This window comes from Pocillopora damicornis, chromosome 12 (genome assembly GCF_964200805.1).
Source record: "Pocillopora damicornis chromosome 12, jaPocDami1.2, whole genome shotgun sequence".
Lineage (NCBI taxonomy): Eukaryota > Metazoa > Cnidaria > Anthozoa > Scleractinia > Pocilloporidae > Pocillopora > Pocillopora damicornis.
The window spans coordinates 3,368,849-3,392,058 of record NC_142681.1 but is presented as its reverse complement, the minus strand read 5'-3'; the positions used below and the strand labels follow the sequence as shown (position 1 = coordinate 3,392,058).

Here is a 23,210-nt window from a genome sequence, read left to right as displayed (position 1 = left end):
CACAATAAATATTTCTTTATTCAAAATCGACGACATAATTAAATATTTTCTGTGATTCTATATTTACCATTCTTTTAATATAAACATCGTGTCTTTCTAATTGACCACGTAAAAATAAAATTCAACAGGTGAATTGACTCAACATCTTTTAGACTTCAAGATTTCTTTCCTCAAAGTGCCGAGATAAGATTCCAACTGAACTTCTGAGAAACGCATATAAAATCTGCTCCATCTGTATTTCAGCAGAGAATATGACGGTATCAGAAATTCGTTATCGTGAAGTACACTTTATGTCGCCTTAAGGCTATCTTAATAAAAGCGATTCTCAACTGTCCCAAAACATCAGCAATGAGTTAAATTAACTTCGCTCGGTGACTGGCTTGAAATAATCGCGATCGTTGATCTACCGATCAGACCAAATAACATTCAGGTCTTTTCCCCTTCGTCTGGCAACGCGCTTCCGTAGGTTTAAAATGACCGCTGGATGATGTATTCCTGAGTTGAGGCCTTCATGTTAGCACGTTCAATTGAAAACCGCTTTTAGTTATATTTCAAAAACACACAAAACAAATCATGCGATTCTAGGGCATGGTATCTTGCATATATCACTGAAAATAGTAACATTGGATAAAAAGCGAAAAATTGGTATCAAATTTGTAGTCAGCTAAGATCTAATCCTTTGAAATGAAGAATTATCCCCAATTTCAAATCTCGCAAAAAGGTAAGATCTTTCTCTACTGTAAAATAGAGCTTGAAATCTTCTCGTGACGAACCAACAATAAGTCAACTCGATAAAAACGTTTCATCTGCCAAATTTTGCCAAAGCTTGATGAGTAAAGCCTACTTTAAATTCGGCAGTAAAATTAAGTTTCTTGATCGTAAAAGACTATGTATAACCAATGATTTTCTTCGCAAATGTAATTTCTGTGTGCAAAATTCAAATTTCAAATCAAAATAGAAAATATATTTCTTGAAAACCACAAATTTGGGAACGATCCTTGGAGAACTTGAATGCACAAGTGCTTGCATCTAGCTTAAATTACTACTAATAATTTTTTGATTCTTTGAATCTAAAGCCTGGATTGTCTCTTTTACGCTCTGACAAGCCTGATTTTCTTTGTCCTGGTTGTCGATAAGTTCTCCGCAGGATTTCTCTTTGAGTTCACCCTGGTGAATTATTTCAGAGGAATAATCATTTCGTTTCTGCTTGTTGTGAAAGGGACTCCAGTCGCGAGGAAGAGAAGACGAACCCGAATATTCCGCAACTTTTTTCTTGAACTGAATAGTATAACCGACTTCACGAACGGAACCCGACCAAACAGGCTGGGTTACATCCGAAACCGACCGACGACGCATAGTAGGCTTCTCGGACGCACGAAACACCTTCGACATCGATTTGTGCCGACGGAGCGAGTTAGTTTGATTTTCACTGTCTCCATCGTCTTTTTGAATGTCCTGGTCAGACCGTCCCATGATAGCTTCGAAAATTTGCGTTCTCTGGCGAACGTTTGCATATTCCCAGTCAACAGGCTGCTCCTTCTCCAATTCGAGGTTTTCTTTTTCTACAACCAAGTTCTCCTGGGCTTTGGTCAGAGCCTTGTCAACAGCCGTGTCACTCAGGACTTCCATTTTCTCTTCGCTACCTGCATCCGCCGCACCATCTTCCGTAGTTTCGTCTGAGCAGGAACGAGGGACTATAACAACTTTCGGCGATTGCTCACTACACTTCGCATCCTCTTCTTTAGAAGATTGCCTTTTGATCTTGTCCTCATCGTGTGCTACACGAATGATTCCTTCTAAATGCTGAGCCTGTTGCCTAACTTTCACAACGCTTGAAGTATCCACGCCCAATTCGTTTTGCTCCTTTTCTTGTAACTGATCTTCGTCACCATCATACTCAACCTTCAGATCACTTCCTTGGAAACCTTCTCCTCCACTCGTTTCAACCGTCGCAATCTCGTTGCCCGACAACTCCTGCTCTTGCTCTTCTTTGGGTTCCACCACTGGAATATGGAGTTTTTCCTCAATGCGCTGTTTTTGTCGCTTTACCAAACCAGCCGCAGTTTTTTTGTTCTGTTCATCTTCGTCCCGCTGATCACTCGTGTGATCACCAGGCTCCTCGATTTGATACCGCAACTGATCTTCACTTTCAACTAATTGACTCTCAAGAGCAACGTCACCATCTCTCACTTCTTTCTCGACACCTTTGTCCAACTGTTGATCAAGAGGTTGTATTTTCCCCTCGATCAAAAGCGTATGGCGCTTGACTAAACCTTTCTTAGGAATGTTCTCCGTGTCCTGTTCACTCCTTTTGTCTTCTGTAGCCTCGAACATGTCGGATAATTTTCTTCCTTCAACTGCTGGTTCCACACCGATAGTTGCATCGTGTGCAACTCCCAGGTCTGGCTGATCTCGATCTTTGTCCACGTCACCTTCCCATTGCGACACTTCCTTGTCTTTGGTGATTTCACTTTCTCTTCCAGGTTCTTTTACGCTTTCTTGACACAGCTCTTGCTCCAATGGCTGAAGCTTCCCTTCTATCAACAGCGTATGTCGTTTCACCAGACCCTTAGCGGGTATATCTGTTGTAACCTCATCACTCCGTGTATCTTTACTCTCCTTTGATGATTCCGAAATTTCTGCTTTTACTGGGCTCATCTGATCTGTTGACTCGACGCTCGGACTCAAAGTACTCCCGACGCACATCTCTTCCGGTGATGTATCACAAACTTCACTTTTTATCAACTCTTTTCCCATTTCTCTGTCGTCTGAGCCTGCACTTTCCTTTTCCTCTTGAGAATCGCGTTCCTTCTCTGACTCGTGCTCGGGTTGCTGCAGTTTCCCCTCAATCAGAAGTGTGTGCCGTTTCACAAGACCTCTCTGCAACACATTTTCGACATCTTCTCCCCCATCCGTGTCACTGACTGATGTTTCAGCTACATTCGTGATTTTCGAGTCACTCTTGAAAGAGACAAGTTGCCTGGGCTCGGTAGATGTTCCTGTAACACTGGAACTTTTACACAGCAGTTCCTGTTTGTCTTTCATTGTGTTACTCTCAACGATGCGCGTATCACTGATTTCCTCAGATGGTGCATCATCGAACACAGAGCTGTCGGTGCTAGCGTCCAAAGGTTCGTTTTCGACACTATTCAGTGCCTCTTTCATTTGTTCCCCTGCTTGCTGAACAAACACTCTTAGCTCTTGTTCTTTCTTTGAGGCTGAAATTCTCCGAGCAGACACGGTCTTTTTCATATCCTCGTTCACCTTCTGAACCAGTGCCTCTACGTTAACACCATGGACGCGCCTGCACTCCTCCCCTTCTTGAAATTGCAATGAAGACGAATCATTGTCCGCAACTGAGACTCCTTCCATTTCGTTTCCTTCATGATTAACACTTTTTGCTTCCTCACTTCCGCCACGCTGGAGTAACGCTCGTCTCGTTAAACTCTCTCGATGTTTCAATTCAAAACCCTCTTTATGTTTTCGAACTACACCGGGTTCAGGTTCTTCGCTTTGGATAGTTTGCTCCTCTGCATCTTCTGTGATTTTATCACTTTCTTCTACTGCCTTTGAAAGTTCAACAGCGGATTCTTCTTGCGCCGCAGAGCCGGCATCATCAGACAACGTCACAGATAGCACAAAAGGGACGCCTTCTTCAAATTTTCTCGAATGGCGTTTCACAAAACCGCTTTCAACTACACCATCTAAATCCCTTGGCAAGCTTCCGTGTGGTTTGTTTCCCAGAGAACTAAGATCTCCAATGCATTCCTTATTCTTACTTTCCTCCAAGTTGAGAATTTCCCTCTTTTTACGCTCGAATCCTTTTAAATTCTCGTCGCTGGCGGACTTAACTTTCACGTCATTCTGAAGAAGTTGCAATTTTCTGGGACCACGCTCTCGTAAGGAGCACGATCTACGAAATTTTCCTGTAGACTCGCTGTCTAACTCCTGTCCCTTGTGGTCACCATTTGATAAAGAAGGTACTGAACTTACTCGCTGTAACGAACTCTTCTGAACAATTTCCGAAACTTTCAAACTTCCTCGGACAGAATTTGTCCCCGTAGGTTCTTCTTCCCCGGAATCAACCATCAAATTTGAGCCCAAGGCGGTTGATGGACTAGGCGCGGGCACAATATCCACATCGCTACCCTCCTGCGTGGTGCCTTCGGACGTTAAAACATTATCAGCATTCACCATAGTAGCCTCAGCAACGCTAGCTATTTTCTCGAAAGGTAATGCTCCCTCTTTTAAGTTTGAATCGCTTTCACATTCCTCTGAAAAATTGTTCTGAGTGACCGTAACTTCTTGTTGGACAGCAACATTCGATTGTTCCTCCTTTTTCCGTTTCTGCACAGCTCCTACGGCACTCTTGCACAGCTCCTCTGCATCGGATGAGAATGAATCATGTCTGAAAATTTTGTTGTAGCGATGTTTGCTGAGGGAGAAAAAATATTGCACATTTAAAAATATGTATCTACAGTCGTGATATCAAGTCATCATATCTGCCACAAAAGACCTGAAGAATTATAATAGAAGGGCATACTACAATTCGGGCACCTTTTTTTTTTTACCAAGGAGCAAAAAGGCAGTGATATTCCTATCGTTTGATTAAACACGAAATTCTCAGAACTAACATAAAAAGAAATTTATGGGTAGCGGAAAGGAAAATTAATACTAAGATACTGGCGGTGAAAGAGTACAGGAAAGTTGAAATGAAGTTTGAAAGCCTCTTAAAGCCTCCGCATAGCAAAAATAATTTTCACTACCCTGTCTACTGCGCAAGAGGAGAGTTACCTCGAATTTAAAATTCCCTCGTAAGTGATAAGCTGCTTCCAAAATCCCGCATTCGGTTGAACAACATTTCTTCGCGCCTTGACGTACTTCATAGTGTCACCTAAAGACCAACCATATTCTTTCATGCCGTAAGCGATAACCTGAGAAACAAAAATACAGACAGCTAAATCAATATTACGTCGGCTGGTCAGCTGGTCGTGACACTCGGTCTCTCCCGAAGTAGATTGTCGGTAGCTCGGTCAAACGATTGGTTGGTTGATTAATGACTCAGTGTCAAGTTAGAGCCCGCTCTGCCTGTCTGTCAGTCTGCCCGTCAATCAACCAGTCTGTCAGTCATTCAATCAGACAGTCAGTCAGCCAACCATTCAGTCAGTCAATCAGTCTGTCCGTCATTCATTCAATCACTTAGTCAGCCAATCAGTCACTGAGTCATTCACTCAGTCTGTCAGTTATTCAGTTAGTCATTTAGTCAGTCAGCCAATCAGTCAGTTAGATAGTCAGTCTGTCAGCCGGTCAATCAATCAGTCTGTCTGTAAGTCAGTCAGTTGGTCACTCAATCAGCCAATCAGTTAGTCAGACAGTTAGTCAGTCATTCAGTCGGTGGGTCAGTCAGTCCGTCTGTCTGTCACTCGCTCAACCAGTAAGTCAGTCTGTCATTCAATAACAGCGTCGACCAATCAGTCATAAATAAAGCAGGAAAGTAGAGACGCCGAAGCCTCGACGGAAAAGAAAATACAACATCTTTACAAAAAAAAAATGAAGCTTACGGTTGATGCTGATCTGCTTATTCCCATTCTACAATGCACAAGAACTTTCGAACCTGCATTTCTGAAAACCAAGCATGAAAAAAGAAAAGAAAGAAAAATCAATTACATGTCAGGAGCACATTTCCGCGTTTGACTACAACTGGTGTTTGATGCGCCTCGAAAAAAAACCAATTTGTCTTTTCACGCCTAGTGCAAACTTCATAATCTTTATATTTTAACTTAAGCTACAATCTACCACACTCTTAATGTATCGCCGCTCTCTGATACTAGGTACAGGTTTTTCCCACGCTTACGCACACTGTTTTGATGGCAGGCTGAACCAAGAATCCCGTTAACGTTTACTTGAAATTGTTTTTCCAGTGCATATGCTCGGCTCTCTAACTGACCAAGTAATTCTCCTTACTATCTGCCATACAATCCTTATTGTATCAGTTCGGGGAATTTAGTATTGGATCAACCACTAATTCTTCACTTAATATTTTCCTTTATTCTCATCACTTATCTGCTTTGTATTGTATTGATAACGTAAGGAGAAATTAGATGTCTTGGCAACTCATGGGAGCTCTAGGGTTAACATCACCCGGCAGGAGTCAGTTGTAAACAGGCACTGGAATCATTACTTACTTGGCCATCTGTATGAACTTGTAGGTGTAATCCCAATGATGAAGTAATTCGGTGTCGTCCAAATCGTAAACTCTGAAATGATGAAAAAAGAGGAGAAAAATCAATAACAAAAAAAAGTAACGAAGAAGAGTCTCACTTCACTTCTTATTTAATTTTCACTGCTGAAGCAAATTCATTACAAAATGTACGCGTTTCCTCAATATAAACCTGGTAAGGTGAGGACAATTTTTGTTCATCTCATCTATTCATTTATTTATCAAGGTTTCAATAATTGTCCATGGTCGCAGTGTAAAGTTTTCAGTAGATTGTTATCATTTTCTCGTTGACATTCCAGTAATTGTGAGAATAACTATCGTTCTCACAGAGTTGCAGGACAACAGTACATCATACTGATTAAGAGTGCATTCAGCAAATTGACAGACTTAAAACTGGTGACACACACCTGATGTTATGATAATGGAATGTCCCCGGAAAAAAGTTATCAATCTCTCTTGTGATGTTCAAGATGTATCCAATTCTGCAAAATCGAAAATATTTTCAATGAGTTACAAACAAAACTATCACAACGAGTGCATGGTTCTTGCGTTTGTCATTTCTCACACTAGCAACCACGGGTCACTCATGAAAATTTGCAGTGTTTTTTTATCAATTCATGGTAATTTTTGCCTTAGAACTTCATCAACAATTATATGCACTGTGCTTAATTTTATGGGTAAAATGCTGGTCATGAACCTTTGACTCCAAAGATTGAGAGCTGGCTAAATTCTCCTCCTAATTAGAATGCAAAGTCAAAATAAACAGGTGAAATATGAAAAGAGAAATATCAGCTCTGTTTCCATAAATCATAAAAGCTTCAGAAATGGGCAAAGAATATGTGTATAGGGAGCTGGAAGAGGAATACTAGCCCCCCTTGGCCTCCCCCCTTCCCCCCCCCCCCAAAAAAAAACAAAAACAAAAACAAATCTTAGAAAGGCTCAATCCTCCCTTTGTTCTGAAACAGAAAGTATCACTAGGGTGGTATAAACATTTTATGGCTTAATCTCCAGTCTCATGATCTTTTCATAAATTGTTCAACCAGGATTGCAATTGGCAAACAATAACCTCCTTGTGCATTGTTCCAATTAGTTTTTAGATTTATTGGGCAGTACTAAGATTGCAAAGAGGTTTGCATGTGCCAACCAGATCCAGATAAGCAAATGATATTTTGGGAAATTCAAGAAACGACATGCACTCGGTTTGGGGTAAGAAAATCAGACCTTCGCCTTGCATTTCAAAACGATGCACCCCCTTCTATTTACTTACCCATTTTCTTTAAGTTCTTCCAAGTTTGAAGCATTCCACTCAGAGCCCTACACAAAAAGAAAGGTGTTATGGTGACAGATATCTTCACTTTCATCAATCACCAAAAGAAATAAGGATCTGGTATTTACTTACCAGGTAAACATGATCAAATATTTTGGATGCAGAGTCCATTTGTCCTAAAATGGTTATCATTTCTTCATCAATAAAAGATCTGTACTCCTTGAGTTCCATTTGTGTTTCCTCTTCAAGTATATTCCTTATCTTTAAAGATTGAGACACAAATGAAGAAATACATCACCAACAAGAACCTTGACATACATAAATATCATAAACTGAAATAATAACTCAACAGCAATGACAAATGGGCCATGTTGTTCAAAATGTGGGTACTTCTCAACCCTTTAAGTCCCAGAAGTTAATTAACATGGAACTTCTTTTTATAATATCCATAAATAATCCAGTAAACAGATAATGAGAAAACTCTACCTTAAATATCACACAGAAGTTGTTACTTTGATCTAACATCAATTTCATAACTTCAAATGTAATTTCTATGAAAATGTGTTGCTACTTGAGGGGAAAATTAATAATCAGATATTTTGAGTAATATAGATTGTCATATCACAAAAATTGTGAATTACAGTACAAGCCAATCAACTTTCATCAAAATTATAATTATAGTCATGAAAATAAATTATTTAACCATTTAATTCCAAGACCTGATTGCTAATGATGGTTAATTCACCCTTTTAGCTGCTACATGTACACTTTCCTTGTGATTTAGTTATGAGAATTTGGTGAAAGGCCAAGACAACAACTTCTACCTGATTAGTTTAAGCATTCTCATTACCTATTTGCTGGATTACCAATAGTTACTTTTTAATCACTCCTGGAAGCTAAAGAGTTGACACCAAAAGGCCTCAAATTGAGACTGGAAACTTTTTTAACTTTCAAGTACAAAAGACAGTGTTTACTGAAAGAGTGTACTTGATCAAGACATGGTACTTTGTCACAGGAAAAAACAAAGTTGCTTCATAAGTTTTAATCAAAATAGTTGCACAATTGGTACTCAAAGATAAGTGTACTTTTCTTAACCACAAAGCACTTCATATGAGCCCTTGTCACTACACGTACTTTGTCAAAAGTGACCTCTCATTCTCTCATCTATAAAATAAGCAGAAGGGAAGGGAGGCACTTGAAGAAAATTTTGGCAGATAGAGCAACATTCTTATTTCAGAAATCAAAGTTGTTGGTTCCCTCCGTACCTGTCTACAAGTGATTTCCTCAAGGTCAACTCTTGTCATAACCTTTAATGATAAAAAGAATAATAGTGAGATAACTGAAGACCAGTATTTTAACCCTTTAACTCCCAAGATCTCATTAGTAATTCTCCTTACTGTCTGCCATACAGTTCTTGTAATGTTTGTTTGGAGAATTTGGTATTGGATCAACTTATATTCCCTTAATTTAAATTTTTCTTTATTCTCATCACTTGTCTGCTTGATATTGTATTAATATTATGAGGAGAAATTCTGTCTTGGTTACTTGTGGGAGTTAAAGAGTTAACAGAAACAGGCAAATTTTATAAAAAACAGAACACATATTTAAATATGTTGTGTGTGACAGTACCAACCTCCTTCAGCTTGTGGCGAATAAGTTTCATAACAAGTTCCTTTTCTGTGCTGCAATTTTAATACAAAATTATTAGACTATTCAAAATATGCCTTTATGACACCACAACATGTCACAAATATATTGAACTACTGTACATACGTTGTGCCAATTGGTGAATCTGGACGTTTTGATTCAAGTTCATCCATTTGCTGCCTATAACACAAGATTAGAATAAGTATGTAAGGTATAAATCAACTTCCTTTTTTTTTTTCTTTTTCAGAAAATATACTTCTTTTAAGTTGTTTTTCTCTTGATATGGAATGGGAGTTTAGGGTGTAGAGTGAGTAAGATAAAATAATTATGGAAAAGTGTGTCATGCTGGAGAAGAAAAACAAACATTTTTGCAGTCTAGACTCAAATAAGAATCATACTTTTGCTTTCCCTTTACCCTGACAGGATGCTACAAAAACAAATTAATTGCAAGAAGGAAGTTGGAAAACAATAAAGAGAGACTTTTGAGTCAGCATTGTAGAGCCTAAAAAAATGTTACAACAGCCTAAGAGAAGAGCAAAATGTCCCCCAGGCCAAAACAGATATAAATTAAAATGCACGTAAAACTGCCTCCAGTAACACTGCCTAGCTCAAGTAACAAATGACTATTTAGGTGTTACACCCTAACATCAGTATGCATATACTCCTTAAAGTTCTCTATACATTTCCTGGGTAAATGACAAGGAGAATTTGTATACCAACCAGGAGCAATCATTTTTTTTTATTCTCATGACCTTAATGTTTAACTCAATAGTTACAATTTAAGGAGAAATTAATTGCCTGTCACTCTCATAGGTGAAAGAATTAGGCTTGTCACTAAAAGAAAAAGGATCTTTACCAGACTGGACTATCACATAGACATCATGTTTGACTTGGAAGAAGAAGCTAGGATCAATGTCAGTATCTGAGCAACTGTGCACCTACCTACCCCTTCCCTTACCCAACAGTAACCCTAACTTGTTATCAAGAGACTGTTGCAGGGCTAGGGGAGGGGTAGATGGGCAGTTGCTGAGATGCTGACATTGATCCAAAAGCTAAACTCAGTCTAACTTCAAACTTACCATTCATTAATACACACTCTGTCTGATGATATCTTTCTGTAGTAGTAATCAACCCAGGCATGAGATGTACAGTTAGTGTAATAGTAATTATGCTTCTGAGCATTGTCACTGCACTTGTGGATCCACTGCAGGGCTGTCCTGGAAAATTATAGAAAATAACATTTACTGAATACTGGTCTAAAACATACGTTAAAGCTCATGAAGAAGAAGAGCTGGAGTATAATGAGTTGATCAATGAAAAAGCTTCATCATTTCCCCACACAACCCCCTGGCATTTGAACTTTTGAAGATTGGTTTATTCAAATTCCCACCCCGTCAGGCAAGAATTGTGTTCAAATGCTGCACCCAGCTTTTTTTTGTAAAAGGCAAAATCAGCGATGGTGACTTTCTACACATTGACCAAACTTTAAAACCTAGACCTTCTGGACTATTTCTTCTGAGCCATTTGCTTGCAAAACTGAATTAATCACCTTCAAAACCTCCATAATTACATATATAACAATTGTATTCTGCAACAAAGACTTGACACTTCCAGTTCAAATTCCCCACCCCAGCCAGGCAAGGTTCAAATTACCCACCCCCTAGGTGCAGATGATGGTCCAACTGCCATGGTTTGCCCATAAGCTGGGGGGGAAGGTGAATCTTTGACTTAATCCACCTATAACTACACTGTAGTTATAAGTTGCTCTCAGAAGAGAAATGTGTTCTACACTATTATACGATAAGCTAAATTATACATGCATTTTTATGGTTCTTACTTATGATCTGTTGAAGAACAGACATATAGATGACATTACCATTATCAACATGACAAATTTACCAACTTACCACATGGTTTGCACAGAAATGGGCTTGAAAATGAATGTCTTCTCTGCTGATGTCATTTTAAACCCACTAACAAATTGAAACCAAAAGTATGTCAATTTGGTCTCAAAATTACATGTACATGGCTATCAATATTTTAAAACATGTACACTGTTTATACCAAATGTTCTACTACAGCAGATGTAAGGGCAAAACACAGCCATACTACCCCTTACAAAGAGTTTCTTTTATAAGAGCATGAAACTTGTACTCTTAGGTTTCTAAGTCAAAAGACAACATGTGAGGGCATGGGCATGCAAGTGTACCCCTTTAGCAGTTAAACCAGGTCAAGCCTACCCTTAAATCTTTGCAGTTATTGAAAATTTGAATATATTGGAAGCAATAGACTGAAATAAACACAATGATGGCAAACCTGAAGTAAATCAAGCCTGCTTTGATAAAATTTTGACTTAAAAGAAAGTGCCCATCATATATGCAACAATAGTTAATGTTCCTTTTGATACCAGAAGAGATATATGTGGTGTAATAAAGTAATAAATAATTTTGGAAACATTTAGCCCTATGGAATGATAAGGACTTCGATTATTTTATAGTTTGACTGCCATGTAGAGAAAGAAAAAGAATGGGCAACAGTAATTGCTGCTTGAATGCTTCTTCCACTTACCCATCACCATCTAACTTTATGACTGTATCTCTGTAGAGAGGAATAACCAAACCAATGGTGGCACTAGGAAAAACAAATTAGATAATTTACGTAACCATTTAACTCCTAGAAGTGATCAAAATGTAACTTCTCCTTACAATATCCATACATAATTAAGCAAACAGGTAATGAGAATACTCAAACTTAGACAAGTAGGAGTTGTTATCTTGATCTATATGTATCATCAAATTCTCGTAACTGATTTACAAAGGAATGAGTAGAGGCTAGAGGGGAGAATTTACAACCACATCTTCACAGTTAAAGGGTTATTATCAAAGTGAATTTAGTACAGTTTCAATCAGAGCAGGGATATGTGAACTGCTGCAATTAATCAAAAGGGCAGTAACATGTATTTTCATAAAAACTTTAAAAAGGTTTTTCATGTCCCAGCTGGACATAAATGCAAATTTTTCTTGTAATGCAGCATTTCCTCTTAAGCAATAACATAGCAGGTGTACCATTTAGACAAATCAGATCCTTGAGTTTTGACACTTTCAGTAAGTAATGCCTTTATACGGGCCCAAGTGGCCCATGGGGCTGGTGCTTAACTCCAGTTTTCTTAGCATGAAGCAGCTAGGAGTATTGCTACTCCCCCCTGGATGGGATGCTAGTCCATTGCAGGGTTACCCCCAGCACATTTGTTGGTACCCATTTGTACACCTGGGTGAAGAGAAGCACTGTGAGAGTAAAGTGTCTTGCCTAAGAAACAACACAATGACCCTGGCCAGGGCTTGAACCCGGACCACCCGATCCGGAGTTCTTACAGCATAGTCTTACAGCATAGTCTTACAGCATAGTCTTACAGCATAGTCTTACAGCATAGTCAGTACTCACAACTATTTCTACTGAGGGAAGAGGAGGCAGTGCTTTTCTCTGACTTTCTTTCAATTCTACCTTATCCAAAATCAGAGAACCTCATGGCTCCAACTGACTGATACAAAACCAAGTCAAACCAGAAGCCAACCTCTAAATGTACCTCTGCCTTCTTTCGTGAAGTCTTTCAAGTGGAACGAAGAGTTCAATTTCCCAGGATTTTATTTTTATGCTAAATGATGCATGTTGAGGGCATGAACAAAAACAGCACTTTTGACTGCATGCAATTTGAGTTATGAATGTATGTGAGGAGTCCGGAGAGCATGACAAAAGTGTAAGAGGTACTTGAGGCACAGCTAAGAGCAACTCTAGCTTTTTCAGTGTTGTCTAAACTTCCCATGTAAGTAGAAATAGGAGAAATAGTAAGTTTTGAGCTTGGTAAAGAAATAGAGAAAGATGTTTTCGTCTGTCATGAGCGTGGGACATAGAAAAAATTCTGAGTCCCCATGAGGAATCTATCTACAAAAAAACCTGCTAGTGACATTGCTGATCCTAGCAGTAAGCAGGACATAATATTGTGTCACATGAACTTCATAATAGCCCTCGCTCACTGTGGAGTCTCTGAGGCTCAGTGGTAGAGCATCGGAAGATGGAATGCAAAGGTCTGAAGTTCAATTCCTCGTGGGGACTCTGAATCTTTTCTTTGTCCCACACTTGTGACAAGACGAAAACATCTTTATCTATTCCCAAGTAAGATTTGAAACCTCAAAGCATTCATGCACATCAAGATAAACAACATACTGGCTCATTAACAATTAGGCAGGACCTAAGTGCATCATGATTTACTTATATTTACTTGTCAGTCCAATCCACTCCCACGATAATACTCTGCTCTTCTTCATCTGGACCAAATGCTGACACAATTGTTAAATAGCGAATTCTGTTTGGATACTGGCACTCCAGTTTGATAACCTGGTCACAGAAATAAAAACGAAAATATCGAACAACTTAACTTTACTGTAACTGAGAATATAAAGAAAGATCTTCTTGTCATTAGCAAAGCATAATTTATAATTTTCCATCTAAGCATGATTACTCAAGTTACATTTGTACCAGTATTGTATTTTGTAAAAATAATTTTACTTTTTTGTGAGATCTTAACAGTGATTATTATTTAATTGTGCTGGATACATTCCTAGCTAGTTCCTTCATTCTTATGATTTGAGAGAGAGAAAATTTCCTTAAACCCTAACATCATTATGCATATTCTCCATACTGTTCTCTGTACATTTCCAATGTTCTAACAAGGAGAATTTGTAAAACCATCAAGAGCTTCATTAGAAGCTGATCATTTTCTTTATTCTTGTGACTTAACCCTTTAACTCCCAAGATCTGCTTGTTAATTCTCTCCTCTTGCTGCTACACAATTCCTTGTGAATTAGTCACGAGAATTTGGTGTAAGATCAAGATAAAAACTTCTTCCTGATAAGTTTTAGTATTCTCATTGACTGTTGTTAGTCACTTCTGGTAGTTAAAGGGCTTAAGATTTTACTAAGGGTTAAAATCGTAAGAAGAAATTAGAGGTGCTCAAAAGTTAAAAAGTGTACGAGCAAGTCAATCAAAATTTTAATCTTACAAGTCTAAGCACATCTTCATCCCGCAGTAAGTTCACCATGGCTTGCAGATGCAATTGCATCTCTCCTACAATGGAAATACATTTTAATTTGATCAGTGCTGCCCTGGTTGTGATTTAAATAAATAAATTATTAACAAAACATCAAAATATACACTGAAATATGGAAACATTGCTGTCTAATGAAAAAATGCTCATAAATTTCTGATTGGTTTTTGAATCAATCTTGCACACAATGCACTGATATTTTAGTAAAATAAACATCATTTTGCATTGACCAGACTGTTTGCCATTCATTTCTAACAAATTTAGATCTGAGAATTTGGTGTTAAATCACACAACATTCTCTACGAATAATTCCTTTCCCTTCTTATCACTTTTCTGCTTGAAATGTATTGATTTTAAAAGGGAAAGTTACTTTTGGTTGTTCCTAGGGGACAAATGATTTATTTTTCAGAATTTCAGTTCAAGACAAAACTCACCTCCGTGCTTTGTGGCCCGGCGAGCAAAGTCTCCATCAGGAAGGGCATATGCTGCTCCTTTAGATGCAAAGAATCCTTCAAAGCTTGACCTGAAAAAAATTTTTAAGGTGAATGACTTTATAAGCTAATTAACAAAGTCACTTGAAAAGGCTCAGCCCTGAAAAACCTTGGCTTCATGAGGGCTCTCCAAACTCTCCACATCTCAATGAATGCACAGGTAATTCACAAACATATTGTTTTATGACATTTTCGACCCCATATTATTTTACTTTCAACCAAAAATTTCCTCTACGTTGCTTAAATGCAAACAAATGACAATGACCAGCAGGACTAACCAAAACCTATTTTACATTATAGACACATATCATTAGCCTCAAAAGAAAATTGGTAGCATGCCCATGTAAGTGAATTTGAATACACAAATGTACTAATGATCTATTGTAAGACTAACTTTTCATATTTCCAACTGTTAAGCTGTGTCTCATGTAAAGTAAAGCAAAATAAATTACATGCTAATCTGTTGGGTATTAATAACTTCTGACCACGAGAGCGAAGTATTATGAATGCTTCATGGCATAGGGATTATGAATGCTACAGTAGCCACAATATCTGTTATTCCTAACAGAAGATAATTACATGCATCAGCCCTCCGCTGTGGATCCAAAGTCAACACAACAGTCTGAAATAGTGCTACAGAAACATCATGAAAACTCAACAGGTGCCTCGGTCAATGTTGGAGCCATGCAGGCAACAAGGTGTTTCTCTAAAAGAACAACTTTTACTTGTAGAAAGCCTAGCACACTTCTGCTTTACAGAAAACATATCAACAGTTGAAAAGTAGCAAACTATTGAAAGATATCTGAACTAAACGATTACAGAAAATGATCAAATGAATAGAAACCCTCTAATAGGAAAATGCATCTAAATAAGTATTACCAACTGAGAACAGGGAAATAAATTACTTGTTATTAAAAGCATTTAGTACAGGCTTTGGCACCTATCATAATAGAGAGGATTAAAATAAAAAAAAAGGTGTTAATGTGTAGACTGATTTGATTCTGACATACAGTACACACAGTTTCTTTTGTATGCCCAACACAAATTATAGTTTTAACTGCTCACAAAATACAATTTTGACATAGAGGTGATTAATAAAATATTGGTTCTTTCATTGTGAAAGCCTGTTGGAGAGTGGTATGGAAGTTTCTCAAATTAATACAGGGTCCCATACTGTTCTAAGAAAAACAATGTAAATAAGGCCACATTTTGTAACCAGTTTTGACCTAAGGAACTAATTTTTACCCAATATCAAGTAGCTGAAAAGTTGTCCACGCAAACCTAAAACCAAAGGCTTAAGTGCTTCCTCAAAATGACAACAATTTCCCTTGTGGTTTACAAGTCAATTACATCCCAAGAAGCTAAGAAACATGTCTGAAATAATTGCAGAGTTTAGAACTATGCATAATTACAGTGATTGCTCATGGAAAAAATATTTAATTTTACTAACTATTGCACTCAACAAATTCGAACATTTTTATGGGTATCGCACAACCTAACATGGAAAAATTTTGGGGGTATCAACATGCTTTTAGGTACAAGAAATATCAAAGTTGTTAAAATTTAGATACCGGTACCTAAATGACAACTTACATTCGCTATTTTTGGCAAGTGCAACTATTTTGGCTCCGTACCAAGACACTAAGAACTTTATCTGACCACAGATCTCTCAACACCTTTGCGGTCCGTTAATGCAAGAACATCTGCGAATTCTTACAATATTTTCACTGACTTTCCAACGCTCAAACAAATTTGAAGCAGTGACTTTATCAGCGTAAACAAACAGAGGTTCAATCTGCTTCTCTGCCACGATAAATAAGGTTCGAAAGGCAAATCTGAGAGAATTATTGATCAAACTTCTTTCAAATGTCAAATTCGCAGTCAATCATCATGCGGCATTTAACAGAAGCAAGATCGCGAGCGAAATTAAGTTCGAAACCTTTTAACTTATCTCTCAATTTTATTGCACCTAGTTGCTCAAAAAGATAAAAGTTCCTGGCTTTAAGTAAGTTAATTATCACGCTTTCATAGCCTCGAGGTGGAAAATGAAGTTATTCCCTTGTAACGGGCTGCCCTATGAGATACATGCAGCCTCTAACACCTTGACCGATAATTGAAAAGATGTGCCGTTGACTGTTTTGACGGCATACATTGATTCAAATTAACACCAAGGCAAAACTTACGCTCTAGACCTATTCAGTGAGCTATCCTCTTGATCTTCGTCAACATCCTAAGAGTGTATCAATCAAATAAAAACATCGACACGACGATCAAACATCATCGTAAAAGTTGAGAAAACACTAAAGGCGCACGTCCACTAAATGTTACCGATTCTTCCGTGGCCAAACTCGTGCTGTCTGAAGTTGACGGAGACCTTAACACAGTCACCAAGGACATTATGCATCAAGAATACCACATCGAAAACTATAACATCAGCAACCTCTAACATCAATGATTAAATTTGCGACGAGATTTCGCACGTCAGGTCATTCCCGTTAAGGCGAAATAAAAGAAAATAAAACTTGTGGTTGCGCTTGCGCATCAGTAATGTTGACAAGCATCTCGCAAGGCATTCGCGTTGCAAACGCAATATTCAACGTATTTTAGAGTAATTCATTCTCCCTTACCAGCGTTTCAAATCGTAAAAGGTCTCCGACGAAAAATCTAGGACTCGCATGATACGTTCCTCTCTACTTGCGCATTTGAATCGCCGGCGACAAAGTGACGACTGTGTACCGGCGAAGGATATAGTTGACTAACTTCATCACCGGAAGTCGTCTGCGTGACTTGGTATTGTCGGATTACATAATGCACGAGGGTGTTAGATTTCAGGTAGTAAAGAGCACTTAAACTGAAAATGAAATCTGTAAAAACGGTCCAGATCTTATCTCATATCTGTTTTCCCAGGTTTGGCATTCTGTATTGATCTAAGATCGTCATATTTTTCTAAGCTATCAACATTTCTGGTACGTCACGAAATTTTGGACGTGACACATACCGGAAATGGTGCTTCAGATGACAGGAAGACTCCAGTTCACTCTACAAATGATGGAACAAGCACGGCAGGAGAGTGCTGGTTATTTGAAGACAATCTACAATATTTGCTCCTCCGTGATTATCTTATTCTCTTAAAGCATGTTAACTAAAAATCCAAGCAGGGTACGAAACTGCTGGTTATTTTGAACACAACAATCACTATTGCTCCTTCAAATGCCTTTTTTATCGGTACGTCAGATCAAACTCCAATTTTTGCATGATTTTGATTTTCAATTATCAAACAAGAGACACGATCAAAGCTAGAAAAATACTGGGTCAAGTCGAGACATATTCAACGTCGTACGTGGTTTGCATCGTTTGCGCAAAAAGCGAAGAAAAATACGAAATAAAAGCCCGCAAAAACAGTGATAACAAAAATATTCGTTGTTAATGAAAGGCCACGAAAGTAAAGGGTCTACAGATCTATGGATTTTTAATTTAATCCTTTCCAGAAAAGCTCTAAAAAGATCTCGGACGCTGCTATTCCTCTAAACGACTTCCTTCCAGAAACTTGTCGTTCTTTAGTTATCCTATAAATACGGGCGGTAGAGCAACCATCTTAATTTGATGAAAAACCGACAGTAACGGTATTCGCTTTGTTAAAATACCGGTAACATGAAATTGTTTGGATTCCCTCAATCTAAGCCTACCTCTTCCGCTTCAACGCTCAATATACGAAAAGAAACACCATTTACGATTATGCATTTGTTTACCAGAGTCGTTGTGTCCTGCCGCTCTCCGCCAAGGTCATGTAAAGCGTGGTCAAAATGAAAAATCTCCTATCTATGAGATTAATCTTGAAATGTCTTTGTTGCTGTTGAGTGAGACGGTGTCTGAGTGTATTTATTCATGATGATGCTAGCGTTTGTCTGTGTACCTGTAACAGTGTCGATATGACGTTTTTATTGTCTTTGTTTCAAAGAAGAGAAAACAACCACGATTGGAAATAGAGCAGTGATGACAGTATTCAAAACCAAAGTCCATGTCCTAATAATAATAGTACCATGGTTTTACGATGCCCACTTTCGTACTTTTTTAGTAAAGGGAAATTTAGTTAACCATAAAATCGCCTTGACCACCGACAGAAGAACCAATGTTTGCCCAATGATGTTTTCTTTACACAAAGCATCCGAAGTAAGTCAAAACAGCTTTACGAATTTGTTGCGTGAAAAATTTTATCGCGGTGTTACTATTCCACTGTTCGTTGATGCATGGTAGCTTGGCCTTAGACCAGCGACCGGAAAACTAATATTTAAATCAGGAAGCAATTCTTTTGTCAGTAATGTAAACTGTAAATGAAAATCGCAAAAACATTTTAAGGTGACAAATGTAAACAATAAGTGTGTAGCTATGGGTGTCTTGACGTCTTCGGCGGCCTCGCTCCTCGAGCAACCGGAAAATATTATAATTCAGAGCAAAATCACTTTGATTCAATGGCTAATATCAAAGCAAACATAAATAAATTAACCGAAGAAATTGCTGACTGGTCGGCTGAATATTCCTCGATTATTTGCTAAGCGTAATTTTACAAATCTAGTCGATTTCCGCCAGAGGGAGTCACTCGAGACGCGCGTGACTAGATGCGTGAAGAACTTGATCGAAGCTTCGATCGTACGGTATGGTGAGATCAAACACACAATCGGTTTTATTTTCATACGTGCTTTGCATGTGAACAATGGGAAAAAAACCTGTTATTGTCGTGTGATAACACACTTAATGACCTTAACGATGCTCAATTGAACAGTTTTGACCCTTCATTAAGCGAATTGCAAGCGATCTTAGACCTGAACCAAAATATCGCCACCAGAACCTGGACGAAAAATAAAAATCGCTAACATTCTAATGATCCTACCTTTCGATTCTAAATCCTTACCAGATATAAACAAACTGAAACAAGTCAGATGAACTTGCAATCCATGCATCGGGAAAGGTTTCCTAGCAAATCAGCACTGAGGAAATGCGCTACTTTTCTCGCTTTTAAAAAGAGTGGGCCTCTCTATTTCGCAAAACAGTAAATCCTTAGTGAAAAGAAAATAATTTCGCGAGGGCTTTTCGAGCCATAATCAATTTCCATCTCTGGTTAATAGAATCCAGAAGCACTCATTGTCCCTGTGGAGCACGATCGATGAAATCGACTTCTACCGAATGATCGAACCCTTAATCGCGTGTTTACGCGTAGGCTTGTGTTCGCAGCTAGTGCGTGTTCCCGAAGAATCGTTCAAATTGTATTCTACAATGTTTTCGTACTACAGAGAATTTCGAAGATTTCGGCCAAACAGCGTTCTTTTTGTCGACAGACTAACCCCCCCGCCTTGCCAAATGTACTCGATTTACAAACACCTACATTACAGAGACGCCTACCTTTTGGTGAAGAGTCGAAAATTCTTAGCTTTCCTTGCGGCCCGGCGAAACACTTGGAGAACACCTCGATTACCAGAAGACATATTCTGCTGTCTTTCGTTTACTACGTCACATTGTGCGTACGCCTCTGTAAAGCACTCGTTTATTCGCTTTGAATAATATTTTTAAATTCAAGTCCCATAGGGCTCAGCAGATCTAGGTGAGAATGACTTTCATAAATTATGCCAGCGCCTCAAGCAACATACTACTTGAAATGTCTAAATATCTGTCTTTGGAAATCTGTGCAAAAATATTAAAAAATTACATGAAAAACAATAACAGAGAACTAAGTCACGATTCATTGATACAAGGCTTTAGTAATCAAATTATCGTATAGGAAGTCATGATTTGTCACTCTTACGTCGACAGCACTGTCAATATTTTTGCAACAGGTAAAATTTATGCGCATATAGATTAACAAATAGTCTGTCGATCAATCAATCTCACTCGATTGATGAATACTATTTTACTCTGGTTTTTAGTATCTCTGACGAGGGAAGAGGTCGAGAAAAGGTTTCATTCGACAACGAAATTATCTCTGAGGTATTTCTGTCAGGTAAAAAACAATTGATTCCGTTATTTCCACAAGTTTATGTCACATTTCCGCATGGACTAGTGTCGGAAAATCGGATTAATTTCGTTCAAATAGCTGTCACAGAAATACAACGGAAACTCTCTACTAAGGTATTAATGGATTAGCAATTCGAATGACACTCGTCTCTTAAGAAAAGAAACACAAAAAAGGTCAGTATCTCTGCTTATTTTGTCAAAAATTCCGCCACAATACACGAGCTAAGATAAAAATATTGTGTGACGCAGGTGAAGTCTGCCTGCGAAAACGATTTACACAGCTGCCAAGACTTTTTCGTTTTTTTGCCGTACGAAGTGACTCGAAATATTACTACTCTCCCTGGATGGGACGCATGTCTATCGCAGCCCCCCCTCCCCTTCCTCCCTCCAGCATTAATCAGGCTTCCTTGAATTCTGGTACCAATTTACACTCCTGGGTGAAGAGAGCGGATCACAGTAACCCAAAGAGTCAAAATCGTCACTTTTGAACCGCAGTACAACAGCACGCCACGCTTCGGTCATAAGACCACCGCTACCCTCACAAACAACTGTCATAAGGCGTGCAGCAAATTAAGAAAAAAATCGTATCATTTCCCTAGCTTCGAGGTCACCTCAGTTAGGAGCGTACAGTTTATGGATTTAGCACTTATGGTGCGAGAAAAAGAGGCGTCACCATTTTCCGAGGAGTAAGATGTTTCTCACGCTCCATAATATTAGCGCAAACAACAAACTCCTCAGCGGCTAATGATACAGTTTACGACTCACGCTTTAAGTACCCAATCATTTGAGTTTTAACTGACCTGACCATCATTCCCATGTTACACTCCTAACCCATGACAAGTAATCCCTCTGTCAATACCCTTTTCAAAATTCTGTTGGACGGCGTTTCTCGGGGACTAAACTTTTATGGGAAATGGGATTGAGAAAAATGTTCATGCTTGTCTCTTACTGGAATTAAATATGATCATGACAAAAGCCGGTTCAAATTTTCAATTAGCAAGTCAATAACAGGTGGATTTTCAAGGGCGTGTTGGTGTTTCTCTGTTTCTTCAAAACAACACGTATCGCGTGTGATATGTTTTGTGTCCATAGTAACACAGCGCTTCGCTTTCCATTGGGAAAACTGTCCAATCATTGGCTAAAGAAGTAAAAATATATCCTAGTATAACAAAGACGAGGAAATATTTCCACTTTCTCATTAAAAATGTTTTCAGTTTCGAGTGCGTGAATGATTGTCAATTGATTAAGGAAGTTAGACAGATCTCACCTTATACGGTCACGTATAAACACAAGATCCCATCCTATGTAATAATAATTTCCTTAGTTCTTCAGCTTTCAGATTGAGTGGAAAAACGATCACAAAATATACGCATAGAGGTGCCAGTCAAAGTAGTTCTAAATCGTATAATAAAAAACCATTACGTAGTTGCATTGTGGATATCAGCCCGAGCAGGTTTAACACAGCACAAGACGATAAGATCGACACGCGCGAGCGAAATGTCACATTCTGTTTAGGGTGAGCGACATCCAACAGAAACATTACTTTATTTACATAAGCATAGGCTAAGCGCGTGGTGGCCCCTGAGAGTTTCAACTTTAATACACTAAGAGCTCAAGTAAGTCATGCAATTAAGATTTTCGCCCGCCTATTAACTCCGTACTGCCTAGTGACAGGTGGTACGCGAGAACGAGTCATACACGCGCGAGGGAGATTAGACCTTCGCTCGCGTGATGGACTTCTCGCTCGTTCAAGTCGCTTTTAAATCACCCCCACGAAGGTAATGAAATCGGCTAAGGTTAACATTCACAACCGATAGTTTACGTTCCCTAGCGTAAAATTCTGGTGTCTGGCGAGACAGACTTATCAAAAGCTTGGTAAGAAAGCGTTTACATTAATTAACGTTTAGGCACCTTATAACACGTACCTTTGTACGAGAGTATCTCCAGTAAACGACTGGCAACCATTTCCTTGAACCGGAATAAAAGTGCGTGAACTCCTAGAGGCGACGAAACTCGTTGTCATCTTTAAAGCGAAAAACAGTTTTGTAAAATCAGTGAACAACGCAAACAATGACAGGCCGAGACGAAGCAGGTTGAACTGAATACTTCCTTAGGCTGTACATCGATTTTAATAGTTTTAGATCGCGATTAAATTACACCGGGCAATTGATCCTCTGCTATGTTTGGTACTCGCTAAGCGGGGGATGCCATGAAGTGAAGGTGCTCTCTTGAGAAGTGTTCAAGTACCAAATAATGGTGCATATTTTTACATCTAGTTCGTAACAGTGCTAAAGAAAGGCTTTGGTAGACTAAACATCAACTCATACAGTTTCAATTTCCGGGTGCTTAAAGCCCAGACTCAGCTGTTCAAAGGGCAGATAACGCAATCCAATGGATAAATCGCAATTCAGCGAATAAGCGTACTGCGTTATTCAATAGATAGAGATTTATGCAATGAATAATAACCGGGCAATCAAT

At 38.6% G+C, this 23,210-nt stretch overlaps 1 protein-coding gene across 8 annotated transcripts; it reads right to left on the bottom strand.

Moving 5' to 3' along the window:
- LOC113684742 (uncharacterized) lies at positions 1 to 23,159 on the bottom strand. Of its 8 annotated transcripts, none has more exons than XM_089190080.1 (18): positions 20,124 to 20,219; positions 18,476 to 19,007; positions 14,670 to 14,758; positions 14,191 to 14,255; positions 13,411 to 13,526; positions 11,703 to 11,765; positions 11,042 to 11,107; positions 10,214 to 10,351; positions 9,261 to 9,314; positions 9,121 to 9,169; positions 8,753 to 8,794; positions 7,620 to 7,748; positions 7,488 to 7,534; positions 6,628 to 6,702; positions 6,186 to 6,257; positions 5,562 to 5,622; positions 4,795 to 4,934; positions 1 to 4,435 (listed from the first exon to the last, which is right to left on the bottom strand). In XM_089190080.1, exons 2-18 carry the CDS (start codon positions 18,511 to 18,513, stop codon positions 1,030 to 1,032), a joined length of 4,650 nt encoding a protein of 1,549 aa, XP_089046206.1. In that variant the 5' UTR covers positions 18,514 to 19,007; positions 20,124 to 20,219; the 3' UTR covers positions 1 to 1,029. The 8 variants fall into 8 exon arrangements, with proteins under 8 accessions (XP_089046206.1, XP_027057938.2, XP_089046203.1 ...); XM_027202137.2 differs by lacking the exons at positions 18,476 to 19,007; positions 20,124 to 20,219 and adding exons at positions 16,910 to 16,956; positions 17,055 to 17,255; XM_089190077.1 differs by lacking the exons at positions 18,476 to 19,007; positions 20,124 to 20,219 and adding an exon at positions 22,658 to 23,159.
- Between the last annotated feature and the right edge of the window lie 51 nt (positions 23,160 to 23,210).